At 39.5% G+C, this 23,869-nt stretch overlaps 1 protein-coding gene across 2 annotated transcripts in view; it reads left to right on the forward strand.

Moving 5' to 3' along the window:
- The window catches only part of NELL2 (neural EGFL like 2), a 162,711-nt gene that overhangs the window by 21,855 nt on the left and 116,987 nt on the right, over positions 1–23,869 (forward strand). For both annotated transcript variants that reach the window (XM_074903011.1, XM_074903010.1), the window contains exons 3-7: positions 5,372–5,522; positions 19,190–19,363; positions 19,471–19,567; positions 23,516–23,588; positions 23,761–23,843. In XM_074903011.1, coding sequence (XP_074759112.1) covers positions 5,372–5,522; positions 19,190–19,363; positions 19,471–19,567; positions 23,516–23,588; positions 23,761–23,843 — 578 coding nt within the window. The remainder of the gene's footprint in view (positions 1–5,371; positions 5,523–19,189; positions 19,364–19,470; positions 19,568–23,515; positions 23,589–23,760; positions 23,844–23,869) is intronic.

Raw genomic sequence — 23,869 nt, forward strand, 5'->3', positions numbered from 1 at the left:
TGGCCAGCTGATCACCTCATAACTAGATGTTGCAGCTGAAGGTTCACCACCACCTACTGTTTATCTGTGTCATTGTAAATTGTTATCATTGCCAACCATGGTTAGAAATTCTGACTTCCTCCAGCCTCCTTTACCCAGTCTGTTCTGTAGTTTTCAGTACTTTTGCTGACTTGCATGTCTCAAACCAGCCACATGTGTTACCACATGAGCGTTATTATTTCTTCACAACACCAAGTTGGGTGGGAGTGTTGATCTGCTTGAGAGTAGGCAGGCTCTACAGGAGCATCTGGACAGGCTGGATCAATAGGCCTTGTTGGACCGCATACAGTTGACCTCAGCCCAGTGCCAGGTCCTGCACTTGGGTCACAACAGCCCCATGCAGTGCTACAGCCTTGGGGAAGAGTGGCTGAAAGCTGCTTGGAGGAAAAGTACCTGGGGGTGTTTGTTGAGAGCCAGCTGAATATTAGCCAGCAGCATGCCCAAGAAGGCCAACAGCATCATGACTTGTATCAGAAATAGTGTGGCTGGCAGGACTAGGGAAGTGATTGTGCCCCTGTACTCGGCACTGGTGAGGCTGCAGCTTGAATACTGTGTTCAGTTTTGGGTCCCTCACTACAAGAAAGACATTGAGGTGCTGGAGTGTGTCCAAAGAAGGGCAACAAAGCTGATAAAGGGTCTAGAGCACAGGTCTTAATGAGGAGCGGCTGAGAGAATGGATGTTGTTTAGCCTGGAGAAAAGGAGGCTCAGGGGAGACCTTGTTGCCTTGATGTGGTGCTTAGGGACATGGTTTAGTGGTGGACTTGGCAGTGCTAGGTTAATGGTTGGACTCAGTGATCTAAGGGTCTTTTCCAACCTAAATGATTCTATGATTATGTGATACTATGATTCTAAGGGCATTTCCATTCTATAACCTTTGACTTGAACAAGGACTTGCTTTGAGTTTGAATTTTTGTTTCTTGCATTGTCACTTTGAACTTCATTCTTCTATAATTTAAAGACTGAGTGTTGACAGTATGGGTTTGTGAGTTGTCATGGTGTGATCAAACCAAACATATGCACTATTCTAGGAAAGTAAACCCAATGTATAGATATCATGGCTAGAGAGAAATTTCTCATTCAAACTAATAGTTCTCCTTATTTTTACACTCTAATATAAAAAGATTTATGCCTTTGATTTTGTGTATTAGAAATGCTCACAGTATGAGACTTCTATGTAACTGTTGAGAAACCACAAATTATTATGTGAGATATACCAGTTTGATTTTCTAAGCTATTATGGAAGAAGTCCAGTTCCAGTAAAGTATTTTCCTTGGGTCTTAAAATGATTACTAGAAGCCAAATGTCAAGAACAAGCCTGAATCAGTATTTATTGAGCACAGCTGGTGATCTGTCAAGCAACTACTGCTAGTGTTCAAAGGCAATTGGAATGAGGGATTTGCACTGTTGTATTAGTGTAAAAAGAATGGATCTAATGGATCAAGGACCTTTCAGAGGTCTTAAAGAAATCCACCTGGTGCCTGCCCTGAGTAAAGGGTGCTGTGCTTCATCAGAGTAGTAATAATTTAAAAGGCTCTGTAGCTGTTTGGTACAGCAGCTATGAACTGACCAGTTTGCAGTACCAAAACTGAATGGCCATATGTTTTGGCAATTCTATATTCTAGCGGTTAATGTGATGATAATATATAGGCTTTCAGCATGATCTAATCAGGTCTTGATACTTTTGTATCTGTATTCGAGAGGATAGCCTTAAGGCCATGATGAATGATTTTAAGGTTTTCTAGATAAAAGTATGGAAAACTCGCATCCAGCCTAGTGATCCAGTAATGATTCACATGGCTGACATGAGTAGACCTCAAAAAAGATTGCTCTCTTTCAGGCATGGAGGCAGCTTTGTGTTTCCCCCACCTGTCAGTACGGCAATGAGAATGGGGAGGGGGGGGAGCTCTGGAGAGCTCTGTGCAACAGTGAGGGTTTGTTTTCTTGCTAAAGCACAGGCCATCTGTAGCGCAGTATTTGCATCCCAATAGCTCCAGTTAGCATAAAAGTGCACATAGGAGGGGGAGATAATTATTTATATGTGATTGGAACTGACCTTGTATAATGGTAGGGATGTTTTGCATATACTTTCTTTCATTGGTTGCTAATGAGATTATCATAGGAATTTGGTAGAAGTTAATATTTCTTTCTAATTGAAAAGTTGTGGACTTTATTTTTGTTAAGCATAGTCTCCATGGTCTGTTTTCCACTTCCAGCATAGAGCCGTTATGATTTCCACTGGGAGGGTGTGATAGTAGTTAAAACTAGGAATGATGTAGAGGGATAAACTGGAGGGTAATTGGGAGAGAGAGGCACCCCAGCATCTTACAGCGTTCAGAGCTGTGCAGGGAAAATTTGGATTCTTGGAAGAAGGTAGTTGTTCTGCATTTCTCATCTTCCTTCTTACTACCATTTTGTTGTCTTGAGGGAAACCTGAAAGAAGTGCACTGCAGATAATGGGAGCAGAACAAGAACAGCCAGGAAATTTTCTGCAGTTCTGCTATTTCCCACAATTCTGGCATGATGTTGTCTTTTTTGTCTTGCTTGACTTCTTTCCCCTCTAACCCTCTTCCTATCTCCCCACTGAATTCACATTGATATGTATACCTCCTACCTTTTCCTGCTGCCCTGTTAAACCATAAATATTGTGTGCCCAGCTCAATGGAAATTGATGGTGTCTGTTCAGTACCTTAATGCCTCTATGGATTCCTGTGCACTCACTCTCTAAATCAGAGTGAGACTGGAGTGACCAGACACAGAAGCTGTTGGATGAAGGACCTATGCAGCTTCTTCACTATCATGTTCACGTGGATGTGTACTTTATCAGCCCTGTACTGGGCTGGGAGCTGAGAGATGATGATGTGGAAATCATCCTCATAGCCCTTTTTCTCCACCCTTCCCTTTCCTCATAGCAACTCCTGCAATGTTTCAGGTGAGAGGGAATCAGCATGAATTAATATGGCTGAAAAACCATGGGGTGTTCGTGGTATATATTGGTTTCTATAATCTCATCATCTACTGAAATCAAAGTGAAATGTCTCTACCAATAAAGTTTTAAAGAAGTATAAAAGGTTGTTGGAGGGACAAGAGTATTGTTACAAAGCAGTAAAAATTATTAGTATGCAGGCAACATGACTTCCTGCATTCTGGTGGTCTCCCCTTGCTCTGGGTTTTGTTCTTCTACTTGAAGTCAGTTTAAGTTGCACTGCTCATCCTGACTGAGGCTTCTGAGGCTGCAAGCCCTTCAGGCAGGGGAGTTCTGCCCCTCAGGGCAGACACTCTTTTGACTACACAAATACAGTTTGATGATACCTCCTTAGATCTGCTGTCATTAATCAAAATGAGATTTCAGTGTAAACGTGTTTCAGTGCAAACTTGTAATGTTTGTGGCTCAACAATCACTCTGTAAAGTGATTTTTTTTTGGCTCAAAATCACTCTGTAAATGCTCTGTTGATAATGAACCTGAAGTAGAAAAGGATGTTGGCTGGGCTTTCTAAGCTGAGAAACCTGGCTCCCCCCACTGCAAACAGAACTGGAGGACATGCTTTGCATCTTGGAATTGGACTCTATAGGCTTCTAAGTGGGTTCCACATCTGTATTTTCCTGTGTTCTTCTGTATTTTGGTAGGAAAGTTGCTGCTGAGGACTGCAGTGCATGAAGATGCTGTGATTGTGATTAGAGAATATGTTCCTTGTGTGTCCTTCCTCTGCTCTGTCTCTTGGGAGTAGATTGTTTATATTGCTAGAAATTGTTAATGCAGTTAAAACTATCTTCCAGCATGCAAACCTATGTCATTCCACTCTGTTAGCGTCCCTTGGCTAAAAATGAATGCTTTGATGTAATTGTATTTGAGTTGCTTTATGATTTATTAACAATTCCATTAAAATACCATGAATGTCTGCTACAGTGAGGGAGTTATGCAATCCACAGTAGAAAAGACATGATGTTTCACAAAAAGAAGCTTTAAATTATCTTTTCTTTCTATTTTTCCCCCTCGTTTTCTGTCTTTTGGATTCCCCTTTGTAAAAAATGAATCAAATTCAGCCTGGTGTGACACTCTGCAGGAGCTTGGTTAGGACTTCGGGGTTGTACAGGTTGTTATATTTCTTAAACACATATGAAAAAATATTCCTGGTCCATAAATTCCAATAAACTGTTTACTGTTAATAAAGAGTAGCATCTTCATAGGCACAGCCTAAAGAATAAACCTGTTTTTAAGAACATCAGTGTAAGCTTACTTGAGAGCTCAGGTCCAGTGCTGCCAAAAGTAAGTCACAGTTTCTACTGCAGTTATCTCTCTGCTGCTGCTGTTGCTGTCCCTGAATTAATGTCCCTGAGCTAGAGCAGGATGGTCAAATCGCAATGACAAGAAGCTTGTGAATTGATTTAGTTCTTACACAGTTGATTATGCGCGCTAATGAATTGATTTTGTGAATTACAAATATATATTAATTATTTGCTAGTATAACTTACTATGGAAAACCTTGGGAATTGTTTTTCTCATATTTGACATCTTATTTTATAAATTATCTCTCTAGAGGGCTTAAGGTTGGGCCTTTTTATTTTCTACATATGTTCCGTGCAAATTCAGCAGAAACATTGCTTCGGTCTTGGTTGTGTGTGGGTTTTTAAAAGCAGAATCTTTGTGCGTGTGTGCAATTACTCTAACAAACGTTCATGTCATCCCATGCAAGAAGCAGCAGCAATATACTGCACAACTGGAGTATATAGTGATTAATTAGTGACAATATATTTTGAAAGATGGTGAATTTTTAGGATAATTTTTAAACTGTTACTTAAGCTCAGTAAACTGTCCTTAAAGAGATGCTGCTCTTCACGGTTTTTTTTTATTGTTTGTTTTGTTTTATTTTGAATTAATTGTGCATAGCTATCAAACATAACATTTTTGTAGAAGTCATTAAAAAGTTGCTCAGGTTGTGCTTCACAGCTTAGGCTCACATCCAGTGTTGTCACTCTGAGCTTTACTGCTTGTGAGTCCATATTTTGGATGAGATATTGAAGGTACCATCTGGCCATCCATAGAGAAAGTAGAAGAGTTACGACCTCGCCTGAAAAGCAAAACACCCCCCCCCACCCCCCCCCCTCCAAAGTAGAATGGGTGTCCTAGAAAATGTGTTCTCTTTCATTGAAACGGCTCCTATTGCATGTAAAAGCTGGTGTTCGAAATACTTCGGACCCTGCTTTCACCTGTCTGTTCAGTTGTGCTACTCAGGAGTAGCTTGCTATTCTGTAAGCTCTTTGAGTTGAGGATGTAAAGTAAAATAAGATTTTATACTGAGTGTTTTTTTCTGTGATTTTTTTTTTTTTTTTAGATACTACAAGAAGTGTCAAAGCATCTCCAGAAACAGCTGAAATCTTTTTTCAGAAGTTAAGAAATAAATATGAATTCACAATCCTGGTTACCTTAAAACAAGCCCATTTGAATTCAGGGGTTATTCTCTCTATTCATCATTTAGATCACAGGTAAGTACTGCTACCTGCTAGTTAATGCAAGTCAAAAACTGAACATAAATTAGGGCAAAAATGTTGTGTAGCAGGTCATTTCACAGAATCAAGGTTGGAAAAGACCTTGAAGATCATCCAGTCCAACCATTAACCTAACACTGACAGTTCCCAACTACACCATATCCCTCAGCGCTGTCGACCTGACCCTTAAACACCTCCAGGGATGGGGACTCCACCACCTCCCTGGGCAGCCCATTCCAACACCTAATGACCTGTTCTGTAAAGAAATGCTTCCTAATATCCAGTCTAAACCTTCCCTGGCGCAACTTGAGGCCATTCCCTCTTGTCCTATCGCTTGTTGCTTGGTTAAAGAGGCTCATCCCCAGCTCTCTGCAACGTCCTTTCAGGTAGCTGTAGAGGGCGATGAGGTCTCCCCTCAGCCTCCTCTTCTCCAGACTCAACTCCCCCAGTTCCCTCAGCCGTTCCTTGTAAGACATGCAAATATTTATAAGACATGCAAATATTTATAGTGTTTGGGTACGTGTATTGTGCAGATTCATAAAAATTCACAAGTCCAAATCAGCCAAAGGAGGGTGGAACAGCTGCTACTCTTCAAATGTGCCTTGCCACCAAGGGCATGAGAAGCCAGTTCTCTCTTGTTCGTAACTGTAAGGACCAGATGCTCAGCTGTTGTAAAACTCTCATGTCATGTATATATAGCTATACTGATTCACAAAGCCTGGCCCTGTACATCCACCTCTTCACCAGTTGGTTTTTAACACTGCAAACAGTTTAAAAAAAAGCAAAAATATCCTCCATTTATGGTCTTACACCTCCCATGAATGGCAGAGCACTTTATTCAAAATGTTGTCAGCCTTAAAAAAACTAAAGTGAATGACATGGAGCATTTAAAGATAAGATAATGACCTTTGATAGATAACGACTGCTAGAGAAATAAGATACTCTTTATATATCTGTCTGAGTAGTAGATATTAAAGATAACCACCATATGATTCTGTGACAGAGTAGAAAGGAGTTTTAAAATGTGCACTTTCTAAGCTGTCGTTAGCACAAGCAACAGATGATCTCTGTTTTACCTTCATAGTCCTTTTTATTTTCCTGTGTACAATCCCAAAAATCTTTCTTGATGGTCTCCCTACAAAATAGGAAAAAAAAAAAAGGTAAAGCAGATGTTCAAGCAAAGCAAAAAGTCTGTTTCTTTTACATGAGTATACATGTTTTCATTAGTAGGCATGGCAACATTATTTTGTGCTGGAAGATGCTCCAATTCTACTTTTATTCTATTTCCCAGAGTCCCCAACTTCTGCACCTATTTAAGAGAAATAAAAACAAACCAAAACACAAATCAAGCAAGTAGAGGAATTAAAGGGAAAACATTCACAAGGATCATTATGCCAAGTTTATGAAAGCATCTTTAAACGTTGCAAGAGGGTGGTTGAATGCCTCCTGGATGATGTTTACAGATGTTGTATCATCGAAGACCCAAGGGGCTTCTCTATTAATTGTTACCTACTTCTCATCTGCAGAAGTGAGCAATTTGCAAGGGACAGAACTGGGCAGCTGTGATTATTAAGTTTTGAACTCAGACGGTACCACCATATGTGCAAATAATCACAGATGGAAAAGTTTATTCTGTCTCAAATGAGATAGTAGGTCTGCGCAGCCAGCTGTGCCCCGACAAAGCTTGTTTCTACGTTTGTAGGAAGGACATGGATTGGTGGGGCTACTGGTAGGGCTAATGCAACAATATTTGAAATTTCAAAATTAGAGGTGAAACTTTCATGTGCCAAAATAGCTGCATAGGTGGGCAGAGATGTGCAACTCTCAGACTCCGGAAAAGAGAACAGCCATAGCTTTTCCGAAAGGAGGCAGTGTTTGCTAGAAAACCTTTCCTGGCCTCAGGAATGGCATGAAGAAAGAGACATGTCATAGAAAGTAGAAAAAATATGTAGTGTATAATTGAGCAAAACTCAGCAAACAGTAACTTGGAGAGTGGCCAGATGGGAGAAAACACTGCCACTTAGTGAACATAAGGAATGATAAATGTACAAAAAATAATGTGCAGTGAATTTTCATTGACAGGTTACAGAAGAATTTGAGATACTGTTTGGGAAAATAATTAATTCTTGAAGTGAGTAAAGCTGGGCAAGTAGACCTGCCGTTGGTCTTATGTGAATAAGAATGCATTCAATTGATTCTAATCAGCCAGAGCAAAGACAATGAAGTGTTAGAGCAGTGCCTGGTGTCGAGGTCATGTGGCCGTACAAACATAATGCTGCTTATCTTATTTGAATCTGATTCATCCATGTCATCTCCTATGCCTATATAAAATACAGTTGTAAAAGGGTTACAGACAGGACTCTGAAAATCCTGTTATTTTATATTATATTTTTAGGGATGGGTGATTAGATTTTTAACAATAGATTGATAACATTTATACTTTTCAAGAAATTTGCCTCATACCTTAAATATTTGCAGGTTTTATTGTTACATTTTGACCATCTTCTGTTTATTTGCGTATCAGAATCTAAACTGTCTTAACTGCAATGGAAAGCATTTGTCAAGGTTTCTAGCTGAAATCTAAGTCTGCATTATGTGTCTTTTAACTGTGGATGCATAATTTTGTGGCATTACTGAGTGTTTTTGAGACCCTTTTTCTCTTTAACTGTGGAAATTTTTAGTACTCTAATGTTACAATGTTAGAGCTGTGAAAAATGAAGATAATACCCAATTCATGCCTTGCTGAAAGAAACCTACCACCGTTTCAGCCAATGTGACCTCCTTATTTTACTATGTTCTCTTAAGTGATGCTTAATGTTTACAATTTTTCTGTAGGTATTTATGCTTTATGTTTGGTTTTGGGTGTCCCTCTAAGCCTTTGGATAATCAGAGAGGAAATAAAAAAGCCTTCTAGGTTGTTTAGGCAAGTAGAGTCACTCATCAGATCAGCTTTGGATAAAGCAGCTAAAGAGCAATCTATTTATGAATATTTCATTGCTTTCTGTGGGAGAGTATTATGTAATCTATTTAAAAAGAAACAAAGAATTTGTTTTGAAACTGTTAGGCCTAATCTGATCCCCTTACAGTCAGGGAAAACCTTTGCTACCTTCAGCAGGTGTAAAATCAGTCTCAACAATAGTATGGCCAGGAAGAACTTGTGGCTATTAACTTAGATATGCTCTTAAGCTTTTAATAAACACATTCTGGTCTATTTTGTGCTAGGATGTACAGAAAGATGTCTGTGTGCCATGGTAGTGTTTGCTCAATTTAATTGTGCTAAAATGAAGGCTGACCTAGGTGTGGATAATACTGGAATTAGGCTAGCATCTCTTGAGTCTCCTATAGTATCTCTTACGGTTTTCATTTTCTTTTATGATGAGTGACAATAAAGACAAGAGAATGTAGAAGTTAAAAGGAAGTATTTGGATGGATTACATTAAATAACTTCTCCTTCAGTGCTGGTTTTCTGTCTCTCTGACCTTGCCACTTCTCATGAGGGACTTGTCTGTAACAATCCTTTAGTTATTAAACAACTTCTTGTGAACTGTGTGTCACAGCATTCATCATAGTTGGTAAGAGAAGTAGCAATGCCAGATCTGATTCCACTCCTTTGCACCAGCTTTAGCCTTGTGCAGCTTTGATGTCAGAAAAGTTGCACTAGTGTTGAACTGCTGCACACCTTGCAGCACACCTTGTTAGTTTAGAAAAGTCAGTACTAGCTCTTCCAATCCTAACTGCAGAAATGGCTACACAGGGGAAACTACAGAGGTGGCAGTAACTGAAGCAAATAATCAGTTATCACACAAGTTAAATTTTCATATCTTTGATTTTACAGAGTTTTCATAACAACTAATGGTTCTAGTGTAAAAGAATTTCTAGGGTACAAGAAAATCAAAAAGTTTGTTTAAACTTTTATAATTGAGGATGTTTTCTAAATAGTGGTTACTTTTTAAATTTTATAATTTTCTTTAAGACTAGATACTTAAAATAGTTTACGTGATTCAGAGTTTACTGATTCAGTCTGTGTTTAGTTTTGTGAGGGTTTTTTTGTTCTTTTTTGCTTGTTCCCTTTTGAGGAACATCAAAAATTAATACTTGCACTGAGATACAGTCATGTAACTACTTAAGGCTTTGAGTCTTAAGAAGTTGACAGGACTGCTCTCCCAAAGTTTCCCCTCTAATGTCATGTGGTGAATACTGTCCCCAGGCTATCAGACAGATGCAGAAGTTGTCCATGTAAATCTGAGTCTTGGGCATTTGGTGAGGCTGGGCTGTTGCTGTCATGACAAAAAGTAGCTTCTGAAAGGATTTTCTGCAGATACAGTAATCTTTTTCTACTCTTTTAATTGCTTTTAGTTTTCCTAGTTATCAAAGTTGTCTTTGCCTTTTATAATGATTATGCTTTTCTCTAGTATTTACTATATTCAAATCTTTTAAAACTGATCTTAAAATGGAAGAATCTGAAGGATACCTGTAACTATCCCTTTCTAATTTGCATATACTCTTCTACAAAGATTGCTTTTTTTCCCCACTGACTAGAGGAGCCAGGGAGCGCAAGCAGTGGTAGTTTTGGTTACAGCTTGGAAGTGATACTGTCAAGAAAACTCTTGTGGTGTCAGGAGTTCCAAATTACAGATCAGTAATGGTTCAGATGAGTTACATGCAGGTGAATGCATATTTCTGGGCATATTTATGTATGGCATATATCTGAAAGATACATGAGAGTATCACCTTGACCACCTAGAGCACCCTGCATAAAATGCACTGTACTTTCCAATAACAAGGTAAATATTTGGAATAGTGTTCAGTGAAGTGACACCTGAAGTCTGAGTGGAAGCACTTAAACACTGATGTGTGCTTGCTCTCAGCCTTTAGTTTAAGCTGTATTTTCCTCCTCATTTCACTTCTGAATTTGTCTCACCTTCTTCTTGATGGAAGAATCAGCAGAGAGATGGTTTTAATCTGTGATGGGGTTGGAATATGTGTTTGGTCTCACTATTCCATCATATATTTTCATTTAACTGGCAACAGTGGAGAGATGTAATAAAGCTTTTTCCTCCTGTCATGGTTAGATGGCTTTATGCAACTGATGTTATATTTGTATCTCTTGAGATACTGTGTGTTAGGGCCCTTGAAGAATTGTAGTTTAACCATGCTTTCCTCCCAGTTAATGCTTTTTATATCCTGAAACAGAGCAGCAAAATCAATAGAATATTATGGACAGCCATTCCCTACACTTAATTGTTTATCTCTAATAATTTATTCAGTTTCTGCCTTACTTAGCATTTGTTTTCACAGCTGCTGGTATTCTATGATTATCTGCTGTCAAATGGGTTGTACTGTACAGCAGTTTCAGACCTCTTTCAGTATCTAAGAGGAAATTATCTGTGACAGTTTCGCTCTTACCGATTTAGGCTTACAAGGGGGTAAGTTGCCAGAGGTGAACTCCTGGTGAATGAATTTTGTTCTATCATTTGACCATTGTATTAAAATAGAGGTGGAACTGCATGTTCCCTGCTTTTGATGTGTGAGTGTCAGTATTTCTGGACTGCAGCATGGTCTCGACTCTGACACCACAAAATCTGCTGGAAACACATTATGCTGAGAAAAACTTTCAATATTTACCACCTAAGCCAATACTGTAGAGTTATGTTGGTTTTCTTTGAGGGGTGCTCTCCCCCTCCTCATCAATAACTTGCAGAGCAGATGTTAGGTAAGAATAACATGGGAGTAATTTTCAAACGTTAAAAGATGTATGTGGTTGTTCCCTGTGCCAAAAGAAGTAGTACCTTATTTTTAAGCCACTCATGTTCTTTGCTGGAAGACTAGAGGATTGTAATGATCCATATTTTGTTTTTTTGGTTTTAAATCTTTGTTGATGTTTCTTACTGGTCTGACAATAATTATGAACCCTTTAAATTTGTTCATAACAATCAATTACTTTTGGATTGACTTCCTCTAGCAACTTAAAACTCCTCTGTTGTTAGCCTTCTTTTTTTTTGATGCAGTTTGCATGTTTCATCAAAAGTGTCAGGAAAAAAAAGTATTTTTTCATTCATTCACCACTTTTGTAGTGTGTGAGAAGATTCTGTGGGACAAAGGATTCTCTATGTAGACACTGACAGCTTGGCTGGGCTCTTTATCCCAAAAGAGAGAAAAGTTCCCTGTTTCTGTTGGTTTGGGAGGTTAACTACTATTCCTGAGTGTGTGGCTGGATGGAAATATTTGTAAAGCAGTAGTTTTGTGTTATACTCAGTTTAATGTCTTTATAATGTTGGGAATTACCAGTTTAAGTGTTGATTATAAGGGATGCTATTAAATTGATTGATGCCTTGTCACTACTGCCTGGTTTTTTTTTGCTTTGATTTAGTTTATGCTTCATGATGAAAAAAAAAAAGTTCCAATAGGATGTAAATTCTTGTAATGCACCCACCTTAAAAACACCTGCCTGTAACTTTCATTAAATCAAGTGAGGCCAGCCTGTCTGCTGATGTAAATCATAGCAGTGCCAACTAATCCAGGGTTGCTCATATGAGCCCGGATCCTGTAATTTGAGTTGAGACTAGTGACAGACCTGCTTGAATATGAGACAAAAGATTTGTCCCTGCCTATGACACTGTAAACCACTACTGAAACAGCTGAAATGTGAGTTTTGACAGATATGGTTATTCTTCTACTGTTATTTGAAGGGGCTTCTATTAACAAATAAATAACAAAGAAAGCTGTATTCTGTCAGGGTAGGAAACAGAAGTTAGGCTGAAACTGGCCTTTGCTTTTATGAATATATATATTTTGGAAAATTGTTTACTGTATTTTCAGTCCTTTTGCTCTCTGTGGAGAACCTTTGTCAAGAAAGAGAGTGAAAGGGATGGTTTATGCCATTTGTTTTTACAGTGTTTGATCTGAAAAAGTTCTTCACTCCGTGACTTTTAGTAGAGGAAGAAGCTTCAGGAAGGCAAGATTGATATTAATGGGGCTGTGTGATAGAACAAAATGGAAATAAATATGTTGATAAATAGGGTTATCAAGAGAGATGGGAGGAATGAGAACAATTGCTCAAAGGCAGTAAGTGTGTTTCAAAAAGTATTTCCTAGTTTGGGATTTTGATTTCATATTCACAGCTTGAACAGGGATGGCATGGGCAATGTGCCATAATACCAGGTTTGAGTTTTTCCAAGACCAAGCCAGGACCTTTTGGGAGAATAGGTCTTCTTGGAGTGCTTCGAGGAGCTTGGTGGGAACTCAGCTTCTGCTTCGTAGCTCCTGCTGAGCTCCAGCAAGCACTGTGGGAAGGCTGGCTGGAAGCCTTGCCTTGTCATCAGGAGTAGTAACATTAGAGGGTTCAGCATATCTTGCTCCTGTGATGACCAGGGGCTCTTGGATCATATCACTAAACTCAGCAGAAGTTATGCAGACTCTGCAGGTGGGGAAGGCAAGATTTTGCCTTCCTGATTTAGGTGCATAGTTGAGCTCAAATTTTGGGAGGTAAGGGGAGAGATCTCTCAGGTGAGAGGCAAATTCTTGCCTTCAAAGCCAGCAGAGGCTTCCAGATCACTGAAATCAGATGAGGGGGTACAAAATGTTGATACAAACAATATCTTATTGACATCTATTTTTTTCTCACATGCTTTGTTAGTTTGAATCGGGTACAGACACTGAGGGGGACAGAGATGAAAAGGATTTGAAGAGCCTCACTTGCGTTTGTTTTCTAGCCTGCTCCTCCACATTAGGGCATTGGAACCTTACTCTCCTAGCTGCTACCTTGTGCTGTGGCTTCCTTCTGGCTGGAGAGAAGCTGCAATGCTGTGCAGTACCTTGTAGTTTGTGCAGGTGAATGTGTGTGAATGTTGTCTCTCTGCTTTTCCAGTCATCTGTCACCTGGCTGTTCTCTCCTGTGAACATCCCAGTGTGGGAAGTGTTCCTCAATGCATGTCCCAGCATGGGGCTCCATCCCCTGTGCACATCAGGAATACACACGTCTTCCCCCCCAGCTGTCCTCTGTAGCTGTCCAGTATGATGAGCAGTGTCATGCTGGAACAAAACTGAAGTGGTTGACCTTTTTAGTGGTGGAGGAAAATAAACAGCAGAAAAGATGTACGTGCCAGAATGTTCAGTAGCTTGCTGGCTGGGGTGCTTCAGAGGCATTTTCCTTGCCCCATTAATCTCTGCTCTGCCTGATTTGGAGCAGGGACTTGAACTTGGTTCTTTTCCACCTGAGACAAGTGTCCTGAGGAGTGCCATTCTCCTTCCCCCCCCCCCCCCCCCCCCAATGCAGTAACAGCTTTGTTGGCAGTGCCTGGACAGGGCTGTGCTAGTAAACGAAAGAGTGCCCAGGCCCAGGCTGCAACACTGGCTCACTGTTGTCCATTCTGCAAAATTGTTAGCATCTTTCTTGGTGTGCTTTTGTCTCCTGCAATTAGGACCCTTGCAGGTGATGTCAGGACACTGTTTGTGGAGTAGCATTGGCCAGGACCTGTTCCCAACAGGTAGTGTGGGAAAAAACCACCCATTTCAGGGAAAGAATGGGAGAGAGCACCCATATGAGTGTGAGTTGTAGGGGAACACCACTGTTAATATTTGTCCTCAGAGCCAGGGAATGGGCATTGCTGGCTTTATTGGTTAGTATAGGTATAGGACTTGAGATCAACTTACTGAATTTAGGTTGTTCTTGTACCTGACTTACTCTTTTTGGTTAATGAATCCTATGTAATGGAAGAGCCTCATCAGGTTGACCTGAGAGATTGGTTTTACTGTCCCATTGTTTGTGCACTCTGTTTTGATATGGGAAATACCCTCTTCTGATTTTGACCTCTCTTCACTTGGTATCTCTGCTTTCAACTAGGTAATAACTGCAGCATTAAAGAGTATTTGAGAAAGTCTGTTAGTCTTAGATTTGCTCTCCCTGTCTTTCATTTTAGATAGCATTTAATCCTGGACCCCACAAGCCTTGCTGTGAGAACGTGTGTTTCTGTCAAAAGATTTGGTTTTAGTGAATGGAGCAGCATTTTTGAACAAAAATATCCTATGTCAGAAAATTCTTGTCTGGCTCTAAAACTATATTCAGAAAAAGAAAGGGACAGAGACTGAACTGGTGGCTTTCCTCCCCCCTGTGCACTAAGTGCTACCAATTTACCCAGAAGAGTAAAGACCATATTTTTTTATTTATCACTCCCTTTATTTAGCATAAAACTACCAGTCATCTCTTGCCTAGGCAGAGCTTTAGATAGTCAGGGAAAAGCCAATATGGCCAAGCAGTAGTGTAAGTGAGAGGTGGGGACTAGGTTTTTATAGCTAGAGTGCAGTTGCTACTTGGCATTTAGTATCCATCTGGGGATATTTTGATGCCATATTGTTCTAGAGGATGCACCAAGCAGTAAAAACTCCTAGTTAATGTTTCAGAACACTTGAAGTGTTATTTCCAAATAGAAAAATAAAGCTTGCACTCCTGACTGCCCGGTCATCATACCGTGGAAAATAGCAAATAACGCATTGCTGAATGTGGTGGGTGTGCAGCATGAATTGCTTTTACATCTTCATAATCTACACCCAGCAGAACTGCTTACTGCTATTGTAGTCAAGATTGCAGTGAATAGGGTCTACTGATTAGGATCTCTTCTTTTTTTATACTTTATGTAATTATACTTAACAAAAAAGCCAGAACTTTTGTATCAAGAATCTTCAGATAAAGATTTTTGTATGTAATGGAGATAAGGATTCTAATTTATTTAAGTACATATCCTCCTTAATTTTATTGCTTTTCCTTTTCTTCTTAGAGCAGATCAAAGTCATGCAAAACTGTTTTAACAGTATACCTGTAAATGTGTGTAGTAAAGTTTTAAAAAGCCCCCGAACTACAATAAATTCATAAGCAGCAGACATGTTATCTTGCCTTTAACTTTGTCTACATGTTGTAAAATGAAGTCAGTTTGTATTAGTTGCCTGGAGTAAGAGTGGGCAGCTACAGTATACATTTGCTGCGTGAGCACGGGTGCCAAATGAGCGAGAGAGCTGTGACAGGCTTTGGCATTGCCAGCACTGGCCATTAGCTGGAAGGGCCGTACCTCTCTCTTCTCAAAGACTGCTGTTGCATCCACCAGGACCACCTGGCGTTTCACCTCCTAAATCTCCAGCTTTTTGCTGTACATCCTGACTTCTACTTCCACAGTCTTCCCCGTGCTGGTCTGTTGTGGCCTGAAGAGCAGGTCCTGCTCAGGTTCGTGCAGGCCACATGCCTTTCTCTGGGACAGTTGGTAGCAGCTGAGACTTTCTCTGAGACAGTTGAGCAGATCTGCTGACTCTTAACTCTTATCCAGCAGTTACAATAGAACAGCGCTGGGCAGCAGCGAAAATGTCAAAAACATTGCTGTTTTCTGTCTCAAATTCTTCTCGGGCATTTGAGACAAATTTCTTCCTCTTGCGAAGATAGGCTCAGCCTTAGCACATGAGGAATTTCTGTCTGGCTGGTTTCCAAGCAGAGCAGCTGATCTTACAGTGGCCCTGGATATTGCCTTTGCAATGATTGTGCATGCACAAAGTGGTCTATGGAAATGTAACAATCTTTTTTTTCAGGTTGGCATTTTCTTTTCTCTATGTCAAATAAAGTAAACCTAAGCACGTATTGTCTCCCTGTGAAATCCATTTGACCCAAAGCATGTGTGTTTTTTGGGGGGTTAAGATGAAGTAGGCTGGTATTGATTAAACAACCACAGAGATCATGAATGCTAGTAAAGGGGGAAGTAGGTTCTGCTGTTGTACTGTATTTCTCATTGCAGTTTATTGTTCACTCCAAGAGCTGTTTGCCTTTTGTAGCACAGATGAGCACCTTGGAGCTGTTGGGAGAAGCAGCAGTGATGTTAGTAATAGGGCATCTTTGACTGCTGCTCTCCTTGCGATGCATGGGCTGGACTGGTGTGGACAAGAAACCAGTGATTCAGCTGATGAGGTCCCTGTGAAACTTTTCAGTAATGAGATTCTTGGCTGGTGACTGCAGTATGATACAGTTAGGGACTAAGTCCTTTAGGAACCACGATCACCATCTTTTCTCTCTCAGAAGATTAGTAATCCCAAGTGTACAGAGAAGTGTAGAGTGGTTTTGTTGCTACAAATGAATTTTTAAAATCCAGGTGTGTTTGTTAATGCCTAGCTTATTTTCTCAAAGACTCTTCCAAACCTTTGGAAACCTCTGGGACAGTCTCATATAGACAGCTCAAGAAGCCTCACTGTGGCCAGATTTTGCATCTCCACCCTTATCAGTTTGTCAGTGCTGAGGCTTGTCCAATCTTCTGAAACTCCCGAGACTGAGCCAGAGCCATTTAAGCCCAGACGTTTAAACAAGTCTAGAAAAGTGAAATAGCAAGCACAGTATATGGTAAAAAATGAAGTGAAAATTACTCACTTTCACTTCCCTGTGTTTGTGTCATGGTGTTAGTTCAAGCTGAAGGCAGTACTGTTCCAGCTGTCATTCCCCTTGCTTTTCTAATTACTTCTTGTTACTGCCTCTATAGATTATTAGTAAACTATAAATTATACTCCTAATAATTCTCCTAATGGCTATTATTTTCTTTTTCATTGATACACATTTTTTTTAACAATCATCAAGCCTTTAGAAAGTAGATATATTTGTTAGTTTACCAAATGGAAGAACAAAAGAGATTGCCTGTGGATCTCAAAACTGTGTTAATCACGGTTAAAACAAAATCCCAAGTGTCCACAATTTTTGCACAGCTTTGTGTAGGAAGATTTCCTTGCTTATTTGAGTGTCATTGAATGTCTGCATCCTCTCTCAGCAGTTCTTAATTCCTGAAATTTTTACAGTGATGTCTTCTTTTTATTGGGAAATCCATGTTTTGTTCTCAGAGATTTCATTATCTCACCTGCATAAGGGGCAACATGAGTATTCATTTTATATCTTCTGTGCTGACTGTATGTCTACTGGTATAGTCTGTTCCCTGCCTGCCTGCATCAGTTCTGCCATTGGCTTGGAAAAGAATTAGGAGCTAACAGTTGGTTCTACCAGGAGATAATGTTTCCACATATCCATGCCTTTTATTTTTTTTCTCCAGATTGTATCTGAAACTGTGTGTAGACACTTGCTAGAGGAGTCCAGTTCCATAATGTTCCTGCTCTCTGTTCAGTTGAGAGTGACCTTACTTTTATCCTTGAAGCTTGAGTTATGAAGGAGGTTGTTATGTTGACTGATGTCCTGCCACTATTGCCCAATTTTTTTCCAGCCAGGCCTTCAATTAGTTTACACTTCTTGCCAATGCAAAAATTATTTTGAGGCCACGAGGAGGTAAATTATCTCAGATTATAAAATTTATTGCTGACTCTAGTTAATTGCTTTGTTAATACCGAGGAGGAAGAAGAAATGGCATTTTGCCAGTTTTGCAAAAGGATAGTTGTTTCTGTGCTGCTACTAGGCATGTTCCACTGTGAACCACCCTAAAGGAAGGAGAGTGCAGTGAGCCCAACCTCCTCCTAGGGATAACGATTGTACAAGATGGTTTTGATTTGGTCTCATCTTCACTCTTGAAAACTGCAGTCATTCTCTTGTCTGTTCTTTAATATAGATAGCCTGTTAAAGTAAACAACATCATGTTAAAACATGTGTGCACTTAGATGACAAACCACTGTCATGCCTGATTGCAGATGTAGCAGCAAAAATAGACAAAAATGAATTGCCCATTCTTGCAGTTGTGAATCTCACCACATACTATGTTGTTTTCTTTGCTCTTTAGCTGTAGGTTGCATATGATTACCAGAGAATCTGCGTTTCTGATTTTCTTTCCTGTTTTGAAAGCATTTTAGGGTGAGACTTTAAAATGCAAAACTTAGAAGACAAATGGTTTGCCAAACTTGTTCCCAGAAGAGGTCTGATATGCAAGAAAGAGGCCTAAGTACCAAATTTGGTTATGCGGTGCTTTTTAAATTGGTGTGCTGGAATTTCACCAGCAAAGTTTGTGATTGCAGTCTGCAAATCTGGTGTATCGTGCACGTATCTTCATACAGCTGCAATGCTGGGGTTTTTTTATCATGTATATACATATATGTGTATACATATACATATGTGTATATATGCGCACACACTGCAAATACTCATACCTATTTAACATTGCAAATATGTACACATATTCCAAAGAATTAGCACATCTTGATTTTGTATTTCTTTGGAGAAAATTGACTATGAAAAATGAAAGGAAATGTTAAAAGTATATCTGAAAGCAAATGAAGCAGTCTTCAGTCTCACTGCTTGCTTACTTCCCTGTTTAGTAACGGCTAATGATGTGCCTATCGCAGAACTTGGTGTTGTCTTGTGCATCCACGCCTTCAGAATATCCTTATTGTGCTTTCAGGATATGAGGTAATTATTCATAATAGGGTAATTATTTCCAATCAGATCATGTTATGGAAAATAGTGTTGCTAGAAGAAAAAAATATTTGGGATCTTGTGTACTTACACGAAAATCGGAAACTACTATTACATGTTCTTGAGAAGAAGGATGCAATGCAAATCTGAAAAGTGTCTATTTTCATCTTTGTATCTCCTTGCTTGCCTTTCCTCCTCTTTTAGATAGCTCCTGCATGATAATGAAAAGTTGTGTTATGTAAAATGTTGCTGTGCTGATAAGAATGGTTCATGACATGATGATGCATTTATGGTACAGGTACCTGGAGCTGGAAAGCAGCGGTCATCGAAATGAAATCAGGTTGCATTATCGTTCAGGCAGTCATCGCTCCCACACAGAAGTATTCCCATATATTTTGGCAGACAATAAATGGCACAGGCTTTCCTTAGCAATCAGTGCCTCTCACTTGATTTTACATGTGGACTGCAATAAGTAAGTAGAGAGTCTTGTTTTATAAGAAGTTGTCATATTTGGAACATTCCATCTCTGAATAAGTGACATTATAACAACTTGGGACTATATTTTTCCTTCCTTTTCAGAATTTATGAAAGAGTTGTGGAGAAGCCCTTCATGGACTTACCTTTGGGTACAACCTTTTGGCTGGGACAGAGGAATAATGCACATGGTTATTTTAAGGTATGCCTTCCCTTGAATAAAAACAATTAAGGGGTTGGAGCATCTTTCATGTGAGGAGCTGGGATTTCTCAGCCTAGAGAAGAGAAGGCTCAGGGGGATCTCATCAATGTGTATAAATACCTGAAAGGGGGCAGGCAGGAAGAGAATGAAGTTGAAGGATCCAGACTCTTCTTAGTAGTGCCCACTGATAGGAACAGAAGCAATGAGCAAAAACTGAAACACCTGAAATTCCATCTGAACATAAGAAAACAGTTCTACTGTGAGGTTGGTCAGAGTAAGACTGCTATGGAGATACTCAAAAGCCATTTGGACACAGTCCTGGGCGCCCTGCTGTGGCTGATCCTGCTTAAGCAGGGGAGTTGGAGTAGATGGTCTCAGGAGTTGTCTCCCAACATAAACCAGTCTGTGTTCATTATACAGACTGGTTTATAACACAGTTCTTTGGGCTGTGGTGTGTTGTGTATCAGTATATCTGATGCTGTGAGCTGTGTTTCCATCAAACTGGACTTCACTAAATTAAGTTGCAGAGCCAGATGCATAGGGCTCCGTGTCACCAAATGACAGAGCCAACAGCACCCAAAGACAGGGAAAGGTAAATGACTGAGTGCAACAGAATTCCAGGAAATAAGCGGTTAGGTTATTGTCTGTTTCATAGCTAGATGCAGTTTTTGTGTGTCACAGAACACTACAGCCTAGAGAACTCCAATTTCATTGCTTCTGTAGGATTTAGATTTCTTCACAATATCTTATTGAGTCAGAAATAAATGAGATGACTAGCATCAGTGAAGAGAAAGCTTTTGCCCTTAGAAGAAGAATATTTGTACATACGTTTTGCTCATAGCATACATGCTTATTGCTTTACCGTATATGTATAGCAAGCACCTGGTGTACAGCAAGACTGAAGAAGTGAATGCCATTTTGAACTGGAGTGTAAATTTTGATTCATTTGAGTCCATCATGTGGCACTTATGGGTCACAGCTGCTATCTGTGGTTTGGCCTCAGTCTTCTCTGGAGCTGCTTTAACAAATGATGGCATCCCTGTGGATGCCTTCCACACTTCACTCCCATTTTCCTCCCAGCAGGCATCTCTCTACTTGTGCTGCAAAATAGAGTTGATGATGTTGATCACAGACCCAATCAGTTTTTAAAATATGGCCTGCTAATTTTTTTTTTTTTCCAGCATAAACCACTTTCATTATGGTTTTCACAGCAAGTTCTGTGCTTTTATGTTAAAATCATGTTTTGGGTCTTGAAATACTGTTGGCTATACTTAGATGATAATTTATATCCTTGTAGTATATGAAGTACAGAGGTCCAGTGGGGCACTCAGATTTGAAAACTGAAGCATGACTTTGTTTTTATATTTCAATTTGTGTTCCCTTTTCCTCCAAAAGACTAAAAGGATGTCTGCTAAACAAGCTGCAAAATTATATTTCTGGGTTAAATAAACAGTTGACTCCAAGAATAACAGAAAATATCAATGCATTGCTTAAACTGATCTCTGATATGCTTCATTTATTCTACGTACTTAGAATTAATATTCCTTTTCACTTTTTGTGCCTTCTCAGTTTTTGTCTGTATTATATTTTTTTTGCCAACTCATAGTCACTGCTCATTAGCTGTAGAATAAATACTCCACTAGTGGACTGTATTTGGTTTTGTTTCTTTCTTTTCAAGAAAGATAAAATTAAACAAAATCCCTGGAGAATTTTACCTCAGTTACAAATATAAACCAGCTTAACAGAAATACAGAAATGGATAGCTTTAAAAGAACATCGATATATCCAAAATATACTGTGCTAAGTGATTTCACCAGTGTAATATAGTACCAAGAGTCAAACTGCATCTGAAAATGTGACACTGTTGTACAGGGGATTCATCAGTTTAGAAGATGAGGACTTTCAATGCTTAGTGTTTTGGAGAGCCTGTACTTTTAGACAGTCACTGTGGGACAGCTCCTGCTGATCTGATCTTGAGAAGACCAGGTGCTTAGCCCCTCCTGAAAATCAGGCTCCTTTGAGAGAATTAAATGGATTGTCCAGAGGGCTCAAGGTACTCAAAATCATTAGTCACTCTGAAAAGATTTTATTTGGCTGTATTTGATTTGGAACCTGATATTGCTGCACTAAACCAATGTGCCAGTAGTTGTATTCACACTGGGATATATGTGTACCTGTTTCACTTTAAGATCTGAAGTCTGAGAGCGCAATTCTGGTTACCTGATTTCTGGTACCATGTAACTTCTCTCAGTACCCAGCATCCAGCGTCGTGTTAATTTGAACCACCATGTTCTTTAGAAGCCTGTTCAGAGCCTCTAATGTACTGTCAGGAGGTTCTGATTTGGGAGCCCAGGTGTGCTAGGTGTCTCAGCTCCCTGATGTTACTCAGGGAGAATGAGAAGGAACCTGGACTCCTGGTGAGTGGCAGAGTCCAGCTCACATCATAGCTGATGTATGATGAATAAAGCTCCTTAAATAGTTGGAGGAGCTTTATTGTTGGTTAATAGCTAAATTATTTGGGTACTTGCCTGTGTGTTCATTGAAGAGTGTTTTAAACTTGAATGGGTTGGACCCTGCCATTGCTCCTTTTCATTAAAATGCCTTAACTTGGGTTGACATAAGCTTCAACTTGATGACACTGAGGAAGGAAAAGAAGAGAAATTAATACATTGAGCTTTTTGGTGTGCTCTTCAAAGAGGTCTTTGCTCCAGACTTCCTGAGTATGTGCTGTGGGAAGTCCTGAAGTGGAGCTCTGTCTGAGGCCCACCATTTTTTTTTTAGCTAATCACTGCAGCTCCTTGCACGGTGTGGGGGAGGGTCCAGTTGTCCTAGATTGTAGGTTTGTTGTTAAGGGAGAAACATAGGCATGGTACTTCAGTACCCTCTTAGTCGCTCTCCACTGACACCTGCTCTTCTCTGTAGGTCACCTAGGTTGCTAAGTCACCCCAAGTCATTCACCTGAGGTCAAAATTGTGGTTCTTTGACTTTGCAACGTTTTTATTGAATGTTCTGTGTATGTGGATGAAATGTGGATTTCAGCATTTAGTTTGCATTGTGTTCTTAGTGTCGTGAAACACACTCTTTATGAGCACACTGAAGCATGTTGTAATTATTTTGCTTTTCCTCCAAAGAAGGGGTTTTGGAAATGCAGGGAGCGAGTTATGGATGAGACATCTGGAGTGAATATGATAGGATGGCTCAGTTTGAAATTGCTATTTGGCCTTTGCTTTTGGAGAGCAGCAAAGTGGCTACTAATTATATCTTAATGACTAAGGATGCATGCAAATTCTGCCTTCAAGCATGGGATCTGTTCTTCTGGGTGAAACCAGACCTTTCCAGATGGCGTAGTTGAATTTCATGCTAAACTTCCCCTAAGTTCTTCACAACATGCAACTCTGCAGCTGTGTAACAGACATGTAGCTTCTCGGCATTCTGCATGCTTTATAGAAAGATCCCGATTGTAATCATGAAGGGTTTGCATGAATGTGTTTTTCCTTACTCAAGTTTCTTTAATCTTCACTTCTATTTGACAGTTATAGCTTAGTAAAAAATTTGCATTTTATTTAAAAGAGTGTTTCAAAGTGACTGAAACTGCAGCTGTTTTTCAAAGTACTTTTAAAGGTCATTTTCAAGCTTTTCTGCAATGGCTAACTAAAAATAACAATTCAAAACAGCCAAACTCTTGCCACATAATTACATCTTGACATTTAATCTTATGTCTTTAAAAATGATTCAGTAGGTTTGTATTTGTACATCTATCTATTTTACTTTCTGTTTTTTCTTCTATCACTGCACTGGGTCTAGACAAGAAGCTGTGTATTCATAAGTATTGTTTTTATCAGGCAGTTTTTCTGTGTGGGCTTTAATGTTTTACATGGTGAATGGAAAACATAATTTTGACAGGTAAAAATAATGTATCCTTTTTTTTTTCTCTCCACTTACACATAGGGCATAATGCAAGATGTGCAATTACTTGTCATGCCTCAAGGATTTATTTCTCAATGCCCAGATCTTAATCGCAGTAAGTCTATTAATTCTTATACCGTAAAATGAAAGGTGTGCTTTGTGCCTACTTTCTCTCCTACAAACCTTCTTAAAACCTTGAGTTTCAGTGTATTGGTTGTCAACTCTGACATGATTGAACCTGTTGTGTATACACTTTTTAAATTAATATGCATATTTTCTTATTCTAGCATGTCCAACTTGTAATGACTTCCATGGACTTGTGCAGAAAATTATGGAACTGCAAGACATTCTAGCCAAAACATCAGCTAAGGTAATGTTTACTAGGAGTCATGGAAT

This window comes from Athene noctua, chromosome 3 (assembly GCF_965140245.1).
Source record: "Athene noctua chromosome 3, bAthNoc1.hap1.1, whole genome shotgun sequence".
Taxonomy (NCBI): Eukaryota; Metazoa; Chordata; class Aves; order Strigiformes; family Strigidae; genus Athene; species Athene noctua.